Genomic DNA, 17,586 nt, shown 5'->3' with positions numbered 1-17,586 from the left:
TACATCAAAAACTAATGATGTAATGTATGGTGATTAACATAATAAAAAAATTTTTAAAAAAAGTAGAAAGAATGAGAAAATTAGAAAAGTCACTATTCTGCAACCCCTGAAGAAACAGTGGATCTAGACAATGTCATGGAACACTGCTAAATTATTAGGTGAGAAGTGAAGGGATCACCTCAACTCAGTGATCTTAAGTGGTGCAAGACAGAGTACCAGCACCACATATGAAATATTTTTAACCAGAAAAAAGGAACCCAAATCTAATCACGCTTCCAGCTCTATGGGTCTACAGGAAATTCGAGGGACATATCTACATGTTAAAGGAACCCAGGATACAGTCATCTTAATCCAGAATGTTGGGACAATCTACAAGACATCACCCAAGTCTTTAAACAAATAAATAAAACAGAACCCCAAAAGAGAGGAACTGTTACTGATTTTTAAAGATTACAAGACATAGCAATCAAATAAAATGTACAGATCTTATTTGGATCCTGACTGGAACAAGCCAACTGTAAAGAAGACATTTCTTAGACAATCAGAAAATATTAGATGATATTAAAGGATTATTAATATTGTTGGACAAAGAAACGATATTCCAGAAACATTAAAAGAAAAAAGTTGTGTCTGATAGCGATCACACTAAAGAACTCACAGAACAAATGTAATGGCCAATATTTGCTTCAAAATAGTCCAGAAAAATAAAGGACAGGGAAGGGAAAACTGAGATCAAAATCGCACAATGTTGGTAACTGATGAAACTGGGTGGTGGGTATTATAGGTTCTCTTGTAGTTTTGTGTAGGTCTGTAATTATTCTAGTCTATTTTTTTTCAAGATTTTATTTATTTATTTGTCAGAGAGAGAGCACAAGCAGGGGGAGCAGCAGACAGAGCAGGCAGAGAAGCAGGCTCCGCACTGAGCATGGAGCCCACCGTGGGACTCGATCCCAGGACCCTGGGATCATGACCTGAGCCGAAGGCAGCCACTTAACCAACTGAGCCACCCAGACATCCCTATTCTAGTTTATTTTTGTGTAGGTTTGAAAATTTCCTAAATATGATGAGGAATAATGTGTGCACCTTGTTTGGATTCTGATTCAAACAAACCCATTATAAAAGGGCACTTTGAGACAATGGGAGAAAATTGAACACGTACTGGACTTTAGTTATGGTAAAGAATTAATAATTTGGTTGAGTATGATTTTAGTATTATGGTTATTTTTTAAGTTGCTATTTAGTAGAGTGATATACTGAAGTATTCAGGGAAAAAATAAAATATATTTGGATTTTTTTTTTTTTTACAGAAACTTACATATGAGAATGACATCTGGGATTTGCTTAAAAATACCTCGGCAAAAATAAAAGTATAGAGGGGAAATAAATGAAACAAAAGTGTCAGAATGTTAATAACTACTGAATCGAATAAGTGATTAATAAACCTAATTCAAAATAATTTCATCCTAATATAATATAAACTCTAGGTGTCTTTGAATAATTCCACAGTAAAATATTTTTTTAAAGAATGACTTCTAATATGGCTTAAGAAAAAAATACTAAATATAACCAAGTAACTGGAAATTGCTTTAATTTTCTGAGGCTTACAGACAAATGAATAGATATACATATCTTGTAATATATATATATATATGCATAATTTAAAATAAGAAAAAAGAAAAAGAATGACATTATTTTGACAAAAAAGAAATGTATAAATTTAAAATACATTCAGATAATTGTGCAAATGAAGGATGCATTCATTAAAAGATTGCAAACCTGGGTAGGGAATATAGCAGGCATTCAATAAATGTTTCTGAATGAATGCTACTCTATCAATGATCGTTTTCCTCTGATATTATCTAGGAATGTTGGACATCTAAATTTCCATAACACTACAGTCAATGAATTTAAAGCTTTCTAATTTTGATATACCTCTGAAGATTAAACTTTATATTGAAGAAAATCTTTATCATAATAAAATCACTATTTAAGAACTAAGAAAGGACCCTAGATATAATACAATTCAACCTACTGTTGCACAGATAAGATGATGAGGCCCAGAGTAACAAAAAATACACCTCTATTTATACTCAAAGCATTTACTCACTTCATGAGACCCGAATTCTTCTTACTAAATGGTCCGATGATTTTAAACAGCAGCTCCACAACTCCATTTTTCCCTAAGGATACTGAATTCACAGCTAGGAGGCAGAGGAAAGGATGTAAAATGATTTTAAAACCTCAACAAGTAGAAATGTGTATTCTTGGTGATACAGAGCTGAAAACATACACAAATTCTTTAGAAGCCCCAAGCCCCTCATAAAGCCTACCTAGCCAATCACTTGAAAGGAAGATTGTTGTTTTTTTTGTTTTTTCTGGCTTTATTTATGACCTCGCAGGGAGATTATGAAAGAAGTTATATAAAACAACAAACTGTTACTTAAAAAAAAAAAAAAAGAGTTTTAAGTTACTCTGTTTTTTCTTCAATAATTTAAATACCAGGTCATGGAGATTCAAAGACAAAAACAGTGTGGGCCCTCAGAGAACACAGTATAGAGGAGAGTGACAAAAACAATAAACAAATAATTACTAAATTACTTTCTAAATAGATTAAGAGTTGCAGGCTATTTAGGTTACACCAGAATGAAGCCCCAAGTCCATAATGAAACTGAAGGTATCTCTGGAGAAACTGAGCCTGAGTTCAGTTTTTACCAATGAAGAGGAGCTAGCTAGGGCAGGAGCTGCTGTAAGGAAATGTCTCTGGAGACAGAGATAACATGGCAAACAGAACAGAGTCGGTGAACACCATGGGTATAAAGTTACACATTAAAACATACAGTATCAGACAGAAGCTTATCAATGGGAAGATGAGGTGGGAAAAGAAGGTAAACAAATTATAGAGCCCTAGAAGTTGTTTGTTCTTTCAACTACAGGGAATTGCCCGAAAGGAACAACCAATCAGACATGCATTTTAATATAGGTCAGATGTCACAGCACTGTGGGGAAGACAGATTTGAGAGACATGGTAGCAGGCTGTGGTCCAGGTGGTAGGTGATGAGGACCTTGGCTAAAGCAGCTGTGGAAAAAGAAGTAACAACTGTAGAGTTTCACACAGAATATGCAAACAATTACCAAATCAGGAAATTGTGTCTAATAATTTTCAACTCTGAACAAATTTATTTTAAAAATCATAGATAAACCATTTACCAGCCTTCTAGTGGTAAATTCAGTAAGATGCCACCAAAAATGTAAGCTAAAGTCTTGTATGATTTTAATTTCCTCTGTATCTATTTTTCCATTATCCCTTCTAATTTTATCTCTGTGTGGTCTTCCTTTTTCCTTAATTGGGGTATTCAATGGTTTATCTGTTTTATTTAGTTTTTAATTTTATTTGAGTATAGTTGACACACAATGTTACAGTAGTTTCAGGTGTGCAACTCAGTACTTTGACAAGTTTATACATTATGCTATGTTCACCACAAACATACTTACCATCTGTCCCATTATATCACTATTACAGTATTATTTTATTTTTAATCCAATCATTTCATTTCTTAAATCAACTGGGGCTTTTTTTCTAATGTATTCTTTTTCCCTCTACATTCCTCTGCTTTTCTTGTGTTTATTCTTCCCTTCCTAACTTCTTTGGTTAGATATCCAATTTATTCATTTCCTTCTATTCTTTTTAATTACATAAGTGTTAATTATTTAAGTGGTCAAAGCTATTTTCCTATAAGCTCACCTTCAGCCATACTGTCAAAGTATAAATACAGATAAATAATCATATACATACATAAAATTTTATACAAACACACACATACGTATATATATATACCCACATCTCTACCACTTTGAATACCATTATTCTTCAATGATATATTCTGCAATATCATGTACTCCCCACAACTTCAATTTCAGATGTCTTATTAACCACTCCAATCCCATAGTGGAAATAGAAAGAAATTTCATAGCACCTAGGTTTGGGACCTAGTATTAGAGAGTATATATGTGTGTGGGGAAACAATTTCTCCATGATCTCTCTTCTCTCCAGCTTCCTTGGAGGCTGTTGTACTATTTTTTTTTTCCTGTTCTGCTACTTCCCTATCGATTGCTGAAGATGATTAGCTCCAGGTGACTATGCTTCCACATGCCTTCCTTCTCAGCTTTCCTCTCATCTGTGAAAATCCAAATAGGCTCAGCAGTTTTTCCTGCCGATACCCTCCTATTCTTCCACATCTTTCCACAGGCCGTTACACATCCCCTTCACTACAAGCTTTTACAAACTGCAGGAAATGAGAATTCTCAAGATTTTGTCAACTCACCTTCTTACTCACATCACTTTTGTGGTGGTGGGGTTAGGAGTTACAAAGAGTCATATTACATATTCTCTTTTCTTGTCTACAATTTTTAGAACTTTATGGAGTTCAGGTACTTTTACATTTTCATTTTGTATAACCTGACAATGAGTTAACTGAAAGGTGCTCTAAAATACTTACAGTTGGCAGAATATACTCGTAAAAGCTGAAGACAAGGCAAAACCAAGCGATGATTCTGCAAATTCTGTTTGACCAAATTCAGGGTTATAGTCAGAGCTCCATTAATTCTAGCTTTCACTCCAAATTTTTTGTCTGTTTAAAAAAAATGAACAAACACAATTTATTCATGTATAACTTTTGAATGAAATGAAAATGTCATAAACTATATACACACATACACACTTTTTAGAATAAGCATTTTAACCAAATACTTCAAAGTTTAAAAGCTCATATGTATGCCACAAAGCAATGGCAGAACCCTTAAATAATCACTATTCTAAGAGTTTAGAGAATCATTTTAATCTATGTAGATAGCCAACTATAAACTGAACTTGGGTTCTAGTCCCAGGATGCCTTTCTCTGTTAACCTAATCTAAATCAGCTTTCTCCTTGTTTCAAATCCCATGTTTTCTCAATCTGTATTTTTTAACATTTTGCATGTCTTACTATTGTAATAATCAGTCCTATAATTTTTTATATCTCTTTTGGTCTTGACTAGATCATAAGCTTTTTAAGCATGGAGACTGTGCAATACAAATATGACTATTAATGAAAAGCAAACACATTTTACCTCCACGTTCCTCAAAGCATTCCCATCCATATCCCCTCCTTCCAGCTTCAACAATATATATCCTTTACACACATACACATGCAAGCACACACACAGCGACACACTTGTGATTCTGATATTTTTCTTCCTTTTTCCAATCTATGCAACAGAATTCCTCATGAATTTAGGATCCTCAATTTTGCAGGCCACTAGTTGACTGTAAAAAGCAGTCCATGAGGGGCGCCTGGGTGGCTCAGTCGTTAAGCGTCTGCCTTCGGCTCAGGTCATGATCCCAGGGTCCTGGAATCGAGCCCCGCCTTGGGCTCCCTACTCCGCGGGAAGCCTGCTTCTCCCTCTCCCACTCTCCCTGCTTGTGTTCCCTCTCTCGCTGTGTCTCTCTCTGTCAAATAAATAAATAAAATCTTAAAAAAAAAAAAAAAGCAGTCCATGACTAAGACCAAGAAAAAGCAGTACCACTTTAGATTTTCAAAACTTACCAAACTTCAAGGCAAACAGAATCAATGTCACAAACAGTTCTATGATAAAAACACAAGTGGAACCCTTACCTTTAGGTCCAATCTTTGCAAGAATAGAATGAATCTGCACCATCAACTCCTCATTCGGGGGAGATTCTTTGCTGGCATTCATAAGTAACTGCAACAATATTTGTGAACCACCTTTGGTGACCAAGAAACTCGCTCTTCGACCTCCACCTAAAAAAAAAAAATTGTTTTTAATTGTTTAAACAGCAAATCCTCCCATAACATATTAGACATCACAACTTGTTAGCATTCAAGAAATATTTCAAATGATGACTTCTGAAATCAAACACCTCAAAATCAATTTTTTTAAATTTCATTTAGTATTTTAGTTAGAAAATAACAAAGAGGGTAAATACAAGTGATGCCAAAATTCCACATTCAAGGCTCTGAAAATGGGTTTTGGGGTGGTTTGAGGGATACCGGAAGACCCCTCAAATCAAAAACAAAGCAACAATAAGAGTATGACAATTTCAGTTTCCAAATTCTGATACTCAGAATAGCTTCTATAAAAGTATCAGAAAATTCCAAATAAAGTACACATGATACATTGCTGATCACTGTTTACAAACAGAAATTAGACCAAAGGAAACAAAAACTTACCAGCTGACACCAGCTCAACAAGAATGCTTAAGATATTAAGTGTAGTTTGAAGATCTTTCGTGTTCTGAAATAAATAGTTTATTTGCTGTATTAAACCATTGTAAATCTGTGATTCCCAAACCTTTTCTGTTCCTGCTGTGAACTACCTGTATTTTTACAAATGGCCCTTCCAATTTCCCTACGAACAAATGTTATTTGGGCTGCCACTATTCTCACCACTTCAGTAGTTTCTTCTTGCCCTTGAAAATGTTTTGCAAGTCATCTGAGCTATTGTTTTCTTAGTATCAACACTATTACAAGAGGAATTAATTTGTCATTTGAATTCACCATCTTCTACTAAATAGATAACCCAAATAAATGAATCAAAACGTAAAAAGCACTACAATGTATCTATGGTGACCACCCAGTCACCTAGCTCCCCTCTCAGAAGGCAACTGCATTATCAGTTGCTTGTGTATCCAGCCAAAGACAATGTGCACACATGAAAGAAATCCATGTAAATATATGTGCATATACAGATTTATTTCTCCAAATGGTAGTGCCCTATGGATACTATTTTATATTGATATTTTTATGTATCAATAAATAATTTCTTCACCCTTTTTTAAGGGCTACCATATGGATTCTATCCATCATATGGCTATGCCATTGTTTATGAAACCAGTCACCTACCAATGGAATATTTAATTGTTTTAATCTTTTGCTACTAAAAAACTGCAACAAGAAATTAACATGTTTATACAGAATCAAGTATGTCTCCATATGGGATAAATTCCTAGAATTTCTGGGTCAAAGAATATGGGCATTTACTAAATTGTTCATGGAGTAATTTACACTCCCACCAACAATGTAGAAGAGTAACTATTTCCCAAAGTCTGGATAACCAATCTAATAAGAGAAAATGTTTAAACACTGTACTTTGGTTACATCTCTCTTATTAAAAGCAATGCCTGGATAAAGAAAACCACAGAGAAGCAGAATTATGGCCTATTTAAGGAACTGCCTCACCCCCAAAGTAAAGGAATTTTAAATGTTTATACAGAGGAACTTGAGAATTGTTGTGTATCAGTAAACTGACCCTTACTTATTCTTCCCCCTTCCGAAAGGGAGTGTTGTCTCTGCTTCACCATTTTAGCTTATAGATTAATGGAGCCCAAAAGCCATATCCAGACCAGTTAGAGGATTATGCATTAAGCAGAAAACCTTGTCTCAGCATTGGAGGTATTCCATTTATTGGACCACCGACTCACTAGAGAGGAATTTGGAAGAATGAGAGGGACAGACATGTGTTAAAGAGAAGAGTGGACTGTGGCAGAATATTGCTTGTGTTTGGCAAACAGGTCTCATCTTCTTCCTGGGTACATTGCCAAACCACATTTTCCAGCCCTTTTGTACTTAGGTTTGGGCCATGTGACTGAGCTCAGGCCATTGGAACCTGAATGGAAGCTGCACTGTTATCTCTAGGCCTTACCCAGACAAGTCTCCCATACATAATTCACTGCCTCCCACCCCTGCTGACCTCAATAAATTGTGATAAAGCAAACAAACAAAATGAATGGTGTTCAATCTCAAGTGCCATTTGCGTTTCTTTCCCTGGGAACTGTCCATAATGTCTACACATTTAAATCAATGTCTATTGATTTAATTTTTCCTTACTGATTTATAAAAGTTCTTTATATGTTAAAGAAATTATACAAGTTGAAACGTTTTTTCCTCAGTTTGCCAAGTGTCTATGGTGTTTTTTCCCCACGTACTTTAGTTAATATAATTGAATTTATCAATCTTTTCTTTTATAGCTTCTGGGTCTTTGTTCATATTAGAACACCCTTCCCTGTTTTAAGATTATTTAAAAATTTCTCCTATTACTTCCTCTAGTATTATGATTTTATTTTCCATGCTTAAATCTTTGCTATAGATACAGAATTTACTTCGGTGTAGGAAGTAAGGATCCACTATTCTTTTCTAAGTGGCTACCAATCTGTCCCAGCTCCACTTAGTAATAATCACTCCACTTTTCACTGATCTGAAGTGCTACCTTTCTTAAGTGGTTTTAAATTGCCATATGATTTTAATTTATTTTTGGACTTTCCATTCTGCTACATTGATGCTATATTGATGTCTATTACTAAGGCACAATTTCTAAACTATTTAAATTACTAAAGTTTTTATATAATGTTCTCTGGTATTTGATGCAGCTAGTCCTTTCTTTTTTCTTTTTCAGAAACGTCCTTTCTACTTTTATTTTCTCATTGAACTTTAGAAACAAAACTGTTGGTATTTTTACTGAGATTACTTTAAACTGACAGATCAATTTAGGGAAAAATGACATCTTGTATCATTTTTAATAGGAAGTAATTCCTATCAAAAATATGAATTAACCCCCGTTCTTTTTTTTCCCAGTTTTATTGAGATATAATTTGACTTATGAATACTATGTAAGTTTAAGGTATACAACAAACTCACTTCCTGTTCTTAACACAGCACTGAATAAAATTTAAAATCCTGATTCTGAATATATCCTGCTGATCCACCCAAAAATTTCACACTGGGATAGAAATTTAACTGTTACCAACATAATATAGTTATTCAACCAATATATGTAGTAAACTGAATCACAAATATATATCATCTAAAACAATACAAAAATGAGAATTTCCAATATCAATCGTTTATTTTAGACTAAAGATTTATTTCCAGCTAATGCTTTATTTTGTATTACCAACTGGAATGGCACGTTAAAATTTAAAATACGGTTATCATTACAATCATAGGGAAATATACTTAGAGGTTTACCTAATATATATCAGAATGTTTCTGTCACCGTCCCAAGTGATAATTTAAAACATAAAACTAACTTCCATTCATTAGCTTTACCTCTAGCATAAAAATTTTATACTTCATATATACATTTTTTTCTTCTACTAGTTGGTATTAGTTACAAAATTAAAGCCTGTCAGTGATTTACCTCTAGGGTTGACAGCAGAACTTCCATTCCTGTAGAACCTTTGGCTGTCATTTCTCTCCTTGTTTTTTCTGAAAGGTATAAAAAAGTTTTCTTCTAAAACAAGAAAAAATTACATATAGCTTTATTCTATAGCTAATGTAGAATCAACATGACTCCATTGGTCTAGTAAACATTCTAAATTGGTTCTTAGATGTTCCTCCCTCTGATGTTGCTAATTCTACTGGGTGGGAACTTCCAGATCTCAGTTTACAAGCCCTTCCTTGCATTTAATCACATCTCCTATCATGAACTAGATGGATCCCTGTCAATCCATCTATAATCTTAAAATCAACAACAGAGTATGAGTACCAGAACTGGTGGTGAGGTAGGAGGTGATAATGGCAGGCCTCTTTATTATCTTTACAACTAGAACTAGAAAATATTTCATCAAAATTGGTGAAAACAAAAACCTAGTACTATTTTCAAATGTTTTTACTGAATTAATACTATTTTAAAATTCTGAATTACACAAAAATAAACAAAACTAAGGAACAAACAAAACTTGCTTCTTCTGCAAGAATCTGTAGACCAGATCACCCAAATAATCCCTTTTATCTGAGATGCGGGTGGGGAGAAACTATAAATTTTTCTACTATTTAAAGGTTTCTAGAGCTTCTCCACTATTCTTTTCCTTTGATTAACAAGAAAAGTAGATCATAGGCCAACACTTAGGTAGATCACATACAAATTATATGTACTTGACCTATATTACCTCATCTATGATTTACTTTAACCCTCCAGGAGGATAATTACTCTTTTCACAGACCAGAAATTTGAGTTCAGAAAAGAGAAGAAACATGCACAAAGTCATTGAGCAGGTAAGTGAAAGAGACCAGGTGACCCAGGTGTTTCTGAACCCAAAGCTTACAGTCTTTCATTGATTTCGTGTATTTCTAAAAGAGCCAAAGAAATCATTCTTTTAGGTAGGACTGTTGTACAAGAGACTTGTTAACCTTCTCCAACTGTTTCACACCTGAATATTAGTGCCAGAAATTCTTCTAATATAGGATGACAATGCCATTTCTCTCACACTTTGAGATTTTAAAAACAGAACACAAATAATCTATTCTCAACACAGCACACATTACACAATAACGTTCAAGAGATTGATACTACCAAATTTTTTCTACACAGAGATAATCAAGCAGTCTAAGAGCAGAATGAATGAAGCAGAATGAAGCCCTGATAAGGGGGAGGGGGAAAAAGTCAGGCTAGGCCTTTAGAACATCACATTTCTGCCCAAAGCAAAATCCTGTTCAACTTCCATTACGAATGAACAAAAATCCATATGTGGTATAGTTTTGACACATACAAATTACACATTTACAATTTCACAAGAACATGAAGTATATAAGAATAGAAGTCACAAAATCTCAGGAAAAAACTCATTAGTCTGATATCCATCTGAAAATCAGGTTATTCTAAATTAGAAGTTATTAAAGGGACAATGTGCTCAGAGAAGTTACAGTATAGTATTATTTGTGGCAACTATCAGTAACTACCTACAAAATAAAAACAGAGATTAGAAATCATATTTTTCTTTAAAACAACAATCCCATGCTATCATGCATCATCTTGGGTCCAGATAATGAACTTTGTAAAACTGACAAACACCTTACAATCTTTCTAAACATAACATTGCATAAATGATCTGAATATCTAAAACAGTTCATCTCTACACCCTGTTGCCATAATTACTAATGCTTAAAAGAATGACAAATTTCTTTACCTATAAAAAAAAGGGGAAACTCATTAATATTTGTAAAACCCAATTCCTTTTTTAAAAATGATTCCTCTCCTGACCTTTCATCATTTCCCTGGCCCAGCTGCCTCCATCAGTAAGTATGAAGCTGTAAAATAAATACTGTTTAAATACCCACAATGCACTCTTAACATTTTAAATAAGACAACTGATTTAATGTTAAAGCCAAATGATTTTTCAATATTAATCACACAGAATAGTCAGAAGACTGAGATCTCCTCCACTAACAAACCATTATTTTTTCACCTTCATGGAACAAACCAAAAACTCCCCTTATAACATCCACGATCATGTAGTTTACTCCTCACACTAAATGAAAATTAGCCACTAGTTTTCTACTCTACTCAAGACTCTGTCATCATCTAAGGAGACTTCAATATCAATGTGGATGATTCATTCAAATACCTAGCTGCATAGCTTCCTGACATGTAACAACAAAACCCTTCCCCCTGTGCTCCAATTTATCAACCCTCTCAATTCTCAGACCTCAAATTGCCCTACCTCTGAAATCTTAACCTCCAACCTCCCACTCTCAGACCACAGCCTCCTAACACTCCTATTCCTCTTTGCTTTCTAAAAATTAGGGAAGCCTCACTGTCCCTTTCACGGAAAGTTCTAACTCATCAGTGGTAGTGCTGTTTTCCCGCAAAATCATTTCTAGACATACCCCGCTTGGATTCATTCCAAGGCTCACCTCTTAAACGTCCTCCTGTGAACCCTTATAATTAAGTAAAGGCTAAAATGCGCATTCTCTATTCCTACATCACAGTAAAAATAAGGCCACAAGAATTTCTTCTCCTAGTTTAAGATTTTTACCACCAAAAAATTCACCATTTCCATCCTCATTTGGAAACACAAAACTACTGTTTTCACTTATCTCAACTCTCAGCCATCAACATCTGCCCTGCCATAGCCCACAGCTATTCCAAAATGTGTGCCAGTTCTCAACCTTTGCTCTCAATCTCTGGACCTCTGTTCCCAACTCTCGGCATCTATGTTTCCCTCAGTGAACTGAGACAAAGTGATCAGTCAACCACAGATGAAATCCTATAAAACAATGACCAAGTTCCATACACTCATGTATCCAATCCTTGATGATTCTGCATTCCTTTTTCCAGTCTTAGGGAGGGAAAGAGGATGTGTCGTTTCTACTATGTTCTAAATCCCATCCTTTCTACCTATTTATAAACCTATGGCTTCAACCTCTACCCACATACTGTTTTCTGTTTTCCCACATACATAACAAACCTTATTTTAACTTGCCTCCTCCTCTATTTCCTTCTGGTTTCTCAGTGAAACTCCCCCCATGACAGAAAGTCTACACGCCCTGTCATTATTTTATTTGCCACTCACATTACAGCATAATGCAATCTTCCTTCTAATTCCGCCACTTGAAAGTGCTCTTGTTGTGGCCAACAATTTATTAATTGTCAAATCAAAAAGATCTTTATTTTAACTAACTTCTCTCTGTTACTTAACATTGCTGACAATGCTTCCTCTGTTGGCTTTTCTAAAACAGTCCTTCCCAGTTCTTATACCACCATGTGCCTTCTTCAACACCTTCAATAATCTAAATGTTCTAACAGGCAAGAATTTTAAAGCAGCTACTATAATTACGTTCAATTACATTAAGGAAAATAAGCTCACTATGAACAAAAAGATAAGAAATCACAAAACAGAAAAATAAAAAGTATAAAAAAGAACCAAATGCACATTTTAGAAAAGAAAAATACAATATGTGAAATATCGGATAGACATAATGGCAGAATGCAGAGAAAAAAGGCAGTGAGCCTGAACACAGAAAAAGAGAAATTATCCAATCTGAGTAACAAAGTATTAAGATTGAAAAATAGGAGCCTCACAGTGCGTGGGTGGCTCAGTCAGTTAAGCGTCTGCCTTCAGCTCAGGTCATGATCCCAGGGTCCTGGGATCGAGCCCTGCATCGGTCTCCCTGCTCAGCAGGGAGTCTGCTTCTCCTTCTCCCTCTGCCTCTCCCCCTGCTTGTGCTCTCTCTCTCTCTCTTAAGTAAAATCTTAAAAAAAAAAAAAAGAAAAGAAAAATAGGAGCCTCAAGGACCTCTGAAACAATCTCCAAAAGTCTAACATATGTATAATTATATACCAAGAGAGAATGAAGAAGAAAAGAATTTTGATAAAAAAATTTCCTAAAATTGATAAAAGACACAAATTCCAAGCAGGATAAATACAAAGAAAACTACATGCAAACCTCTGAAAACCAAAACTAATGGAAAATCATGAACTCAACAAGAGAAAAATGACACATAACTTTCAAAAACAAAGATTCAAAAATAGCAGACATCTCCTTTGAAATTATGGAGGCCACAAAATAGTGGAAGGACTGTTTTACATGCACTTTATAGTGCTGAAGGACAAAACCATCAACCCAGAATTCTACACCCATTAAAAACATCCCTCAAGAATTAGGTGAAATAAATCCATTGTCAGATAAAAAAAAATTTCTGCCACAGCCGACCTGTCCACTAGAAATGCCAAAGGAAATTCTGTAGGCTAAAGAGAAATTATGCCAGATCTACCTCATATCTTTGGCAAAGAAAAAAGAGCTTCAGGAATAGTAAATATGTGAGTAAATATAAAAACTACTTTTTTTCTTCTTAACGTCTTTAAAATACACATGACTGTCTAAAGCAAAAATTGTCTTTTAAGGTTTATAATGTATATAGATGTGACACATATCACAACTATAGCTAAAGAATAGTAAATATAAATGGATATGTAAGGTTCTAAGGTTTCTAAATTTCATATGAAATTACAATATTAATTCTAAGCAAAGTGTAAAAAGTTAATGTTGTTTATTGTGATCTCCAGAGAAATTTAACAAATGCAAACAGGTATAACTAAAAAGTCAATAGGTAAATTAAAATGGAATTCTAAAAATTGTTCAAATAAATACAAAAGAAGGCAAGGCAATGAGAAACAAGAAATAAAACCAGAAAGGACAAACAGAAAACAAATAACTCTAGATCTAAGTCCAATCAACATTACATTAAAAGTTATCAAACTTTCATCTAAAACTAATGATGTAATGTATGGGGATTAACATAAGAATAAAAAAAAAGTTATCAAACTAAATGCTCAAATTAAAAGGCAGAGAATGTCAACGTGCTATCTACAAAAGACACACTTTAGATTCAAAACTACAAATAGGCTAGAAGGAAACGAATGGGAAAAGCTAATCATGCAAACAACAAGCATAAGAAAGCTGGAGAGGGGGCGCCCTGGGTGGCTCAGTTGTTAAGCAGCTGCCTTCAGCTCAGGTCAGGATCCCAGGGTCCTGGGATGGAGCCCAGTGGGAAACCTGCTTCTCCCTCTCCCACTCCCCCTGCTTCTGTTTCCTCTCTCGCTGTGTCTCTGTCAAATAAACAAATAAAATCTTCAAAAAAAAAAAAAAAAAGAAAGAAAGCTGGAGGGGCTATACTATTATCAGACAAAATAAACATCAAGGCAAAGAAAACTACTAGAGATAAAGAGGAACAATCCATAATAATAACAGGGTAAATTCATCACCACCCCGGACTGAGAACCACTGAGCTAGACAGATCAAGAAAAGAGACAGATGACAAAAATCAAGAATGACAGAAAGAACATCATTTCCTATCCTACAGAAACTAACAGGATTATAAGGGAATTACTACCAAGAGATATATGCCAACAAATTAAACCATCTACATGAAATGGATAATTATTATGTTTCTAGGGAAAAAATTAAGGTAAGTTACAAAAAGTACCATGCATGCTACAAATAAACAGTACATTATTAAAGACAGAAAATGTAATGCATTCAAGGAAAACCAGCCCCAAACTGTGGAAATGTGTATCTCCACTATGTAAACAAGTATTTTCGGAGTTTAGGTTTTTTTAATCCTTTAAGTACACAAGTAGTATGTTCTTATTGCAACAATTCTAACAGTAGAAAAGTACCTTAAGTAAATCAGGAACTTTCCTCATTCCCCTCCATTTCTATCCCACTGATAACTACTGCTAAAAATTTGGTATGTATACTTCTGTTTTTGTGTTTGGTTTTTTGCCTCGCTCACATAAACATTACATACATATTTAATGGTTTATTTTGTATAAAAATGAAGCTATATAGTTATATGAACTAAAGAAACTTGCTCTTTTACTTAATATATTAAACTCAGGACTCCAGAACAATTCATATAGTTCCACATATGAACTATCTGTCCCAAATATCACAAATAAATTCTTAATAACTATATAATATACTTTAAAAGTTCCACAATTTGGCTACATCAAAATTAACCCAACCATTCTCTCACTGATGGATATTTAGGGGGTATCTTGATCTTTGATATTACAAACAATGCTGCAAAATATCCTCAAACATTCTTTTACATACTAGCACTTTTATTTTAGTCAAATACATTCCTGAAAGTCAGCCAGCAAATGCACTTTAATTTTAATAAACATTGCCAGATTCTTCTCTCCAAAGTTAGTAATAATTATAGCATCACCAACAGTGTATGAGAATACCTTATTTTCCATGTCCCCAACACTGGATATTGTCACTCTCTAATTTCTGCCAATCTAACTAGTGAGAAGCATCTCTGTTGTTTTCATTAGCAATTCCCGACTTTCAAGGAGTTAAAGAACCTTTTCATAGGTTGACTGGTTATTTGCCTTTCTTCTTCCTTGAACTACAGATTTCTAATCTTTCTCTCTCAAATGGATAGCCAACTGAATTATCCTAGAAATGATGATGGGACAGTCTTCCACTACTAATTTACACTGTTTTGACTGGCTAATCCAAGGTACTATAAACAAAGTCACTGTCTTACACGACCCAGGGGACAGCATTCAGGAGTTGGACCCCAGTGGTGAGTGGCAGGGTAGAGGGGCAGTCTCTGGTAGTGGTATGGTTGGGCCATTTTTCAGTGGTGATGTTGGAGCAGGGGCTTCTAGGCTATGATGGGGAAAGTCTGCAGTGGTGGGGGCAGTGTACACAACTGTTATCTATAGGTCGGAGAAATTTGTTTTCTTCAGTTTTTGTTGGTTTTATTTTGAGAAAGTATTTCATATAACAATACAGTGAATATACTTGGTATATCTAACTTTGCCCTAATACAATGTACATCCTTGTAGGCTGACCTTGGATGATAAGCACAATACCTTCAAAGGCTAGAATCCAGTATAGTGACTTCCTGAATTAAAAAGTATAGACAGGTATCTTAGATTTTGCTAGAAACAAATGTCATCTATTAGAGATCTCTCCTAGGTTTTGGAGTGCTGTCAACTACCCCCTAAACACATGGACTGCATGGCAGGAAGTTATCAAAATAATGGTCTATGACCATGGAGAAGGGTTAATAGATACTGAATTCCTGAACACAGTAAATGCCTACTAACGGACCTGAAACTCCAGAATAATGAAATAATTTAAAAAATTAAACGCTAGTTATAAAATGTCTGGACTTTAATTTTAACAGAAGTTATTCAATATATTGCTATTAAATATTAAGGCAGTTGCTGGTTTACCCTTATTTAAAAAAAAGAAAAATCAAGTTGTTTTTTTTTTTAATCAACCAGAGGTTTTAGAACCTTAAATTCCTTTTTTAGTATCTATTGAAATGATGCCTAATTACGGATATCATTTATTGAACATTTTAACATTCTTTTTACATGCTTCTCATGTAAATCTCATGATAATTACTGATATCTATTATCTCTATTTTGGAGATGGTGCAGCTGAATCCTACGACTCAATATTTCCCTAAGAACATCTCACCACTGAATGACAGAGCTTGCATTTCAAGTGGGGATCACACTAGTAACCAATGTTCTATACTACTTGACATCTTTTTGTCAACATTCTAGAATAAGTAGCACTGGAATTAAGTACTGTTTGAAAATGGGGGGGCAGTCATATTCATTTTTAGAAACAGTGCTTTGAACAGCAATTCATTCCACAGTTATTCAGTTTTCTACTTCTTCTACTTCTATTTGAGAAAGTTCAATTTTTAAAGAAAATCATCTATTTATCAAAAGTTTGAACATTCATAACATCTACTTTTAAAGAACAGAAAAAGTATTTCAAAAACAAGAGATTAAAGTTTACCTTGACTTTGAGCCAGATGAAGAATTTTTGATGTAACATATCTGGCAGTATCTGATTCTGTGGATTCAGTATTGATCTTCTCCAGCTGAGCCAGGAGTCCCACGATCCGAGAATTATTGGTAAGGCTAAAAAGAATGTTATTTTACATTAGGGCACATTCTACATCACTTGTAAATTCAATACTATAAAGATCACTGTTTAAAAAAAAAAAAAAGAACTCTATCCTTTCTTAAAAACATTAAGCAAATTTCACAGCCAAGTGAGAGGCCGACCACAAGTTCAGGAGCACCAGGCAGTGATCCAGGAGATGCTATGAGTGAAGAAGACATGCTTCAGGCAGCTGTGACCATGTCTTTAGAAACTGTTAGAAATAATTTCAAAACAGATGGGAAAAAATAATACCTTTTACAAATCATTTAGATATTCATACTTTCCAACATTATTATTCTGTGTGGTTACAGCATAGAGGGTCCATTTTA

General features: G+C 34.5%; 1 protein-coding gene across 1 annotated transcript; it reads right to left on the bottom strand.

Moving 5' to 3' along the window:
* Window positions 1–1,792: 1,792 nt before the first annotated feature.
* Window positions 1,793–17,311, bottom strand: LOC145719850 (cytosolic carboxypeptidase 1-like). The gene is made up of 6 exons (XM_081811445.1): window positions 17,108–17,311; window positions 9,193–9,260; window positions 6,228–6,291; window positions 5,652–5,798; window positions 4,497–4,628; window positions 1,793–2,201 (listed from the first exon to the last, which is right to left on the bottom strand). Exons 2-6 carry the CDS (start codon window positions 9,241–9,243, stop codon window positions 2,104–2,106), a joined length of 492 nt encoding a protein of 163 aa, XP_081667571.1. The 5' UTR covers window positions 9,244–9,260; window positions 17,108–17,311; the 3' UTR covers window positions 1,793–2,103.
* Between the last annotated feature and the right edge of the window lie 275 nt (window positions 17,312–17,586).

The sequence above is a fragment of the Leptonychotes weddellii genome, unplaced genomic scaffold (genome assembly GCF_054177405.1).
Source record: "Leptonychotes weddellii isolate Sample4059 unplaced genomic scaffold, ASM5417740v2 HiC_scaffold_77, whole genome shotgun sequence".
NCBI classification, from domain to species: Eukaryota; Metazoa; Chordata; class Mammalia; order Carnivora; family Phocidae; genus Leptonychotes; species Leptonychotes weddellii.
The sequence above is the reverse complement of the archived record's forward strand: the minus strand, read 5'-3'. Positions and strand labels throughout refer to the sequence as shown.

Coding starts and splice junctions, on each gene's coding strand:
- LOC145719850 (XM_081811445.1), bottom strand. CDS start 9,243: ATGACAGCCAAAGGTTCTACAGGAATGGAAGTTCTGCTGTCAACCCTA. Junction 5,799..6,227: donor TGTTGAGCTGGTGTCAGCTG/GTAAGTTTTTGT, acceptor TTTTTTTTTTAG/GTGGAGGTCGAAGAGCGAGT. Junction 4,629..5,651: donor TGCAAAGATTGGACCTAAAG/GTAAGGGTTCCA, acceptor TTTTTTAAACAG/ACAAAAAATTTGGAGTGAAA.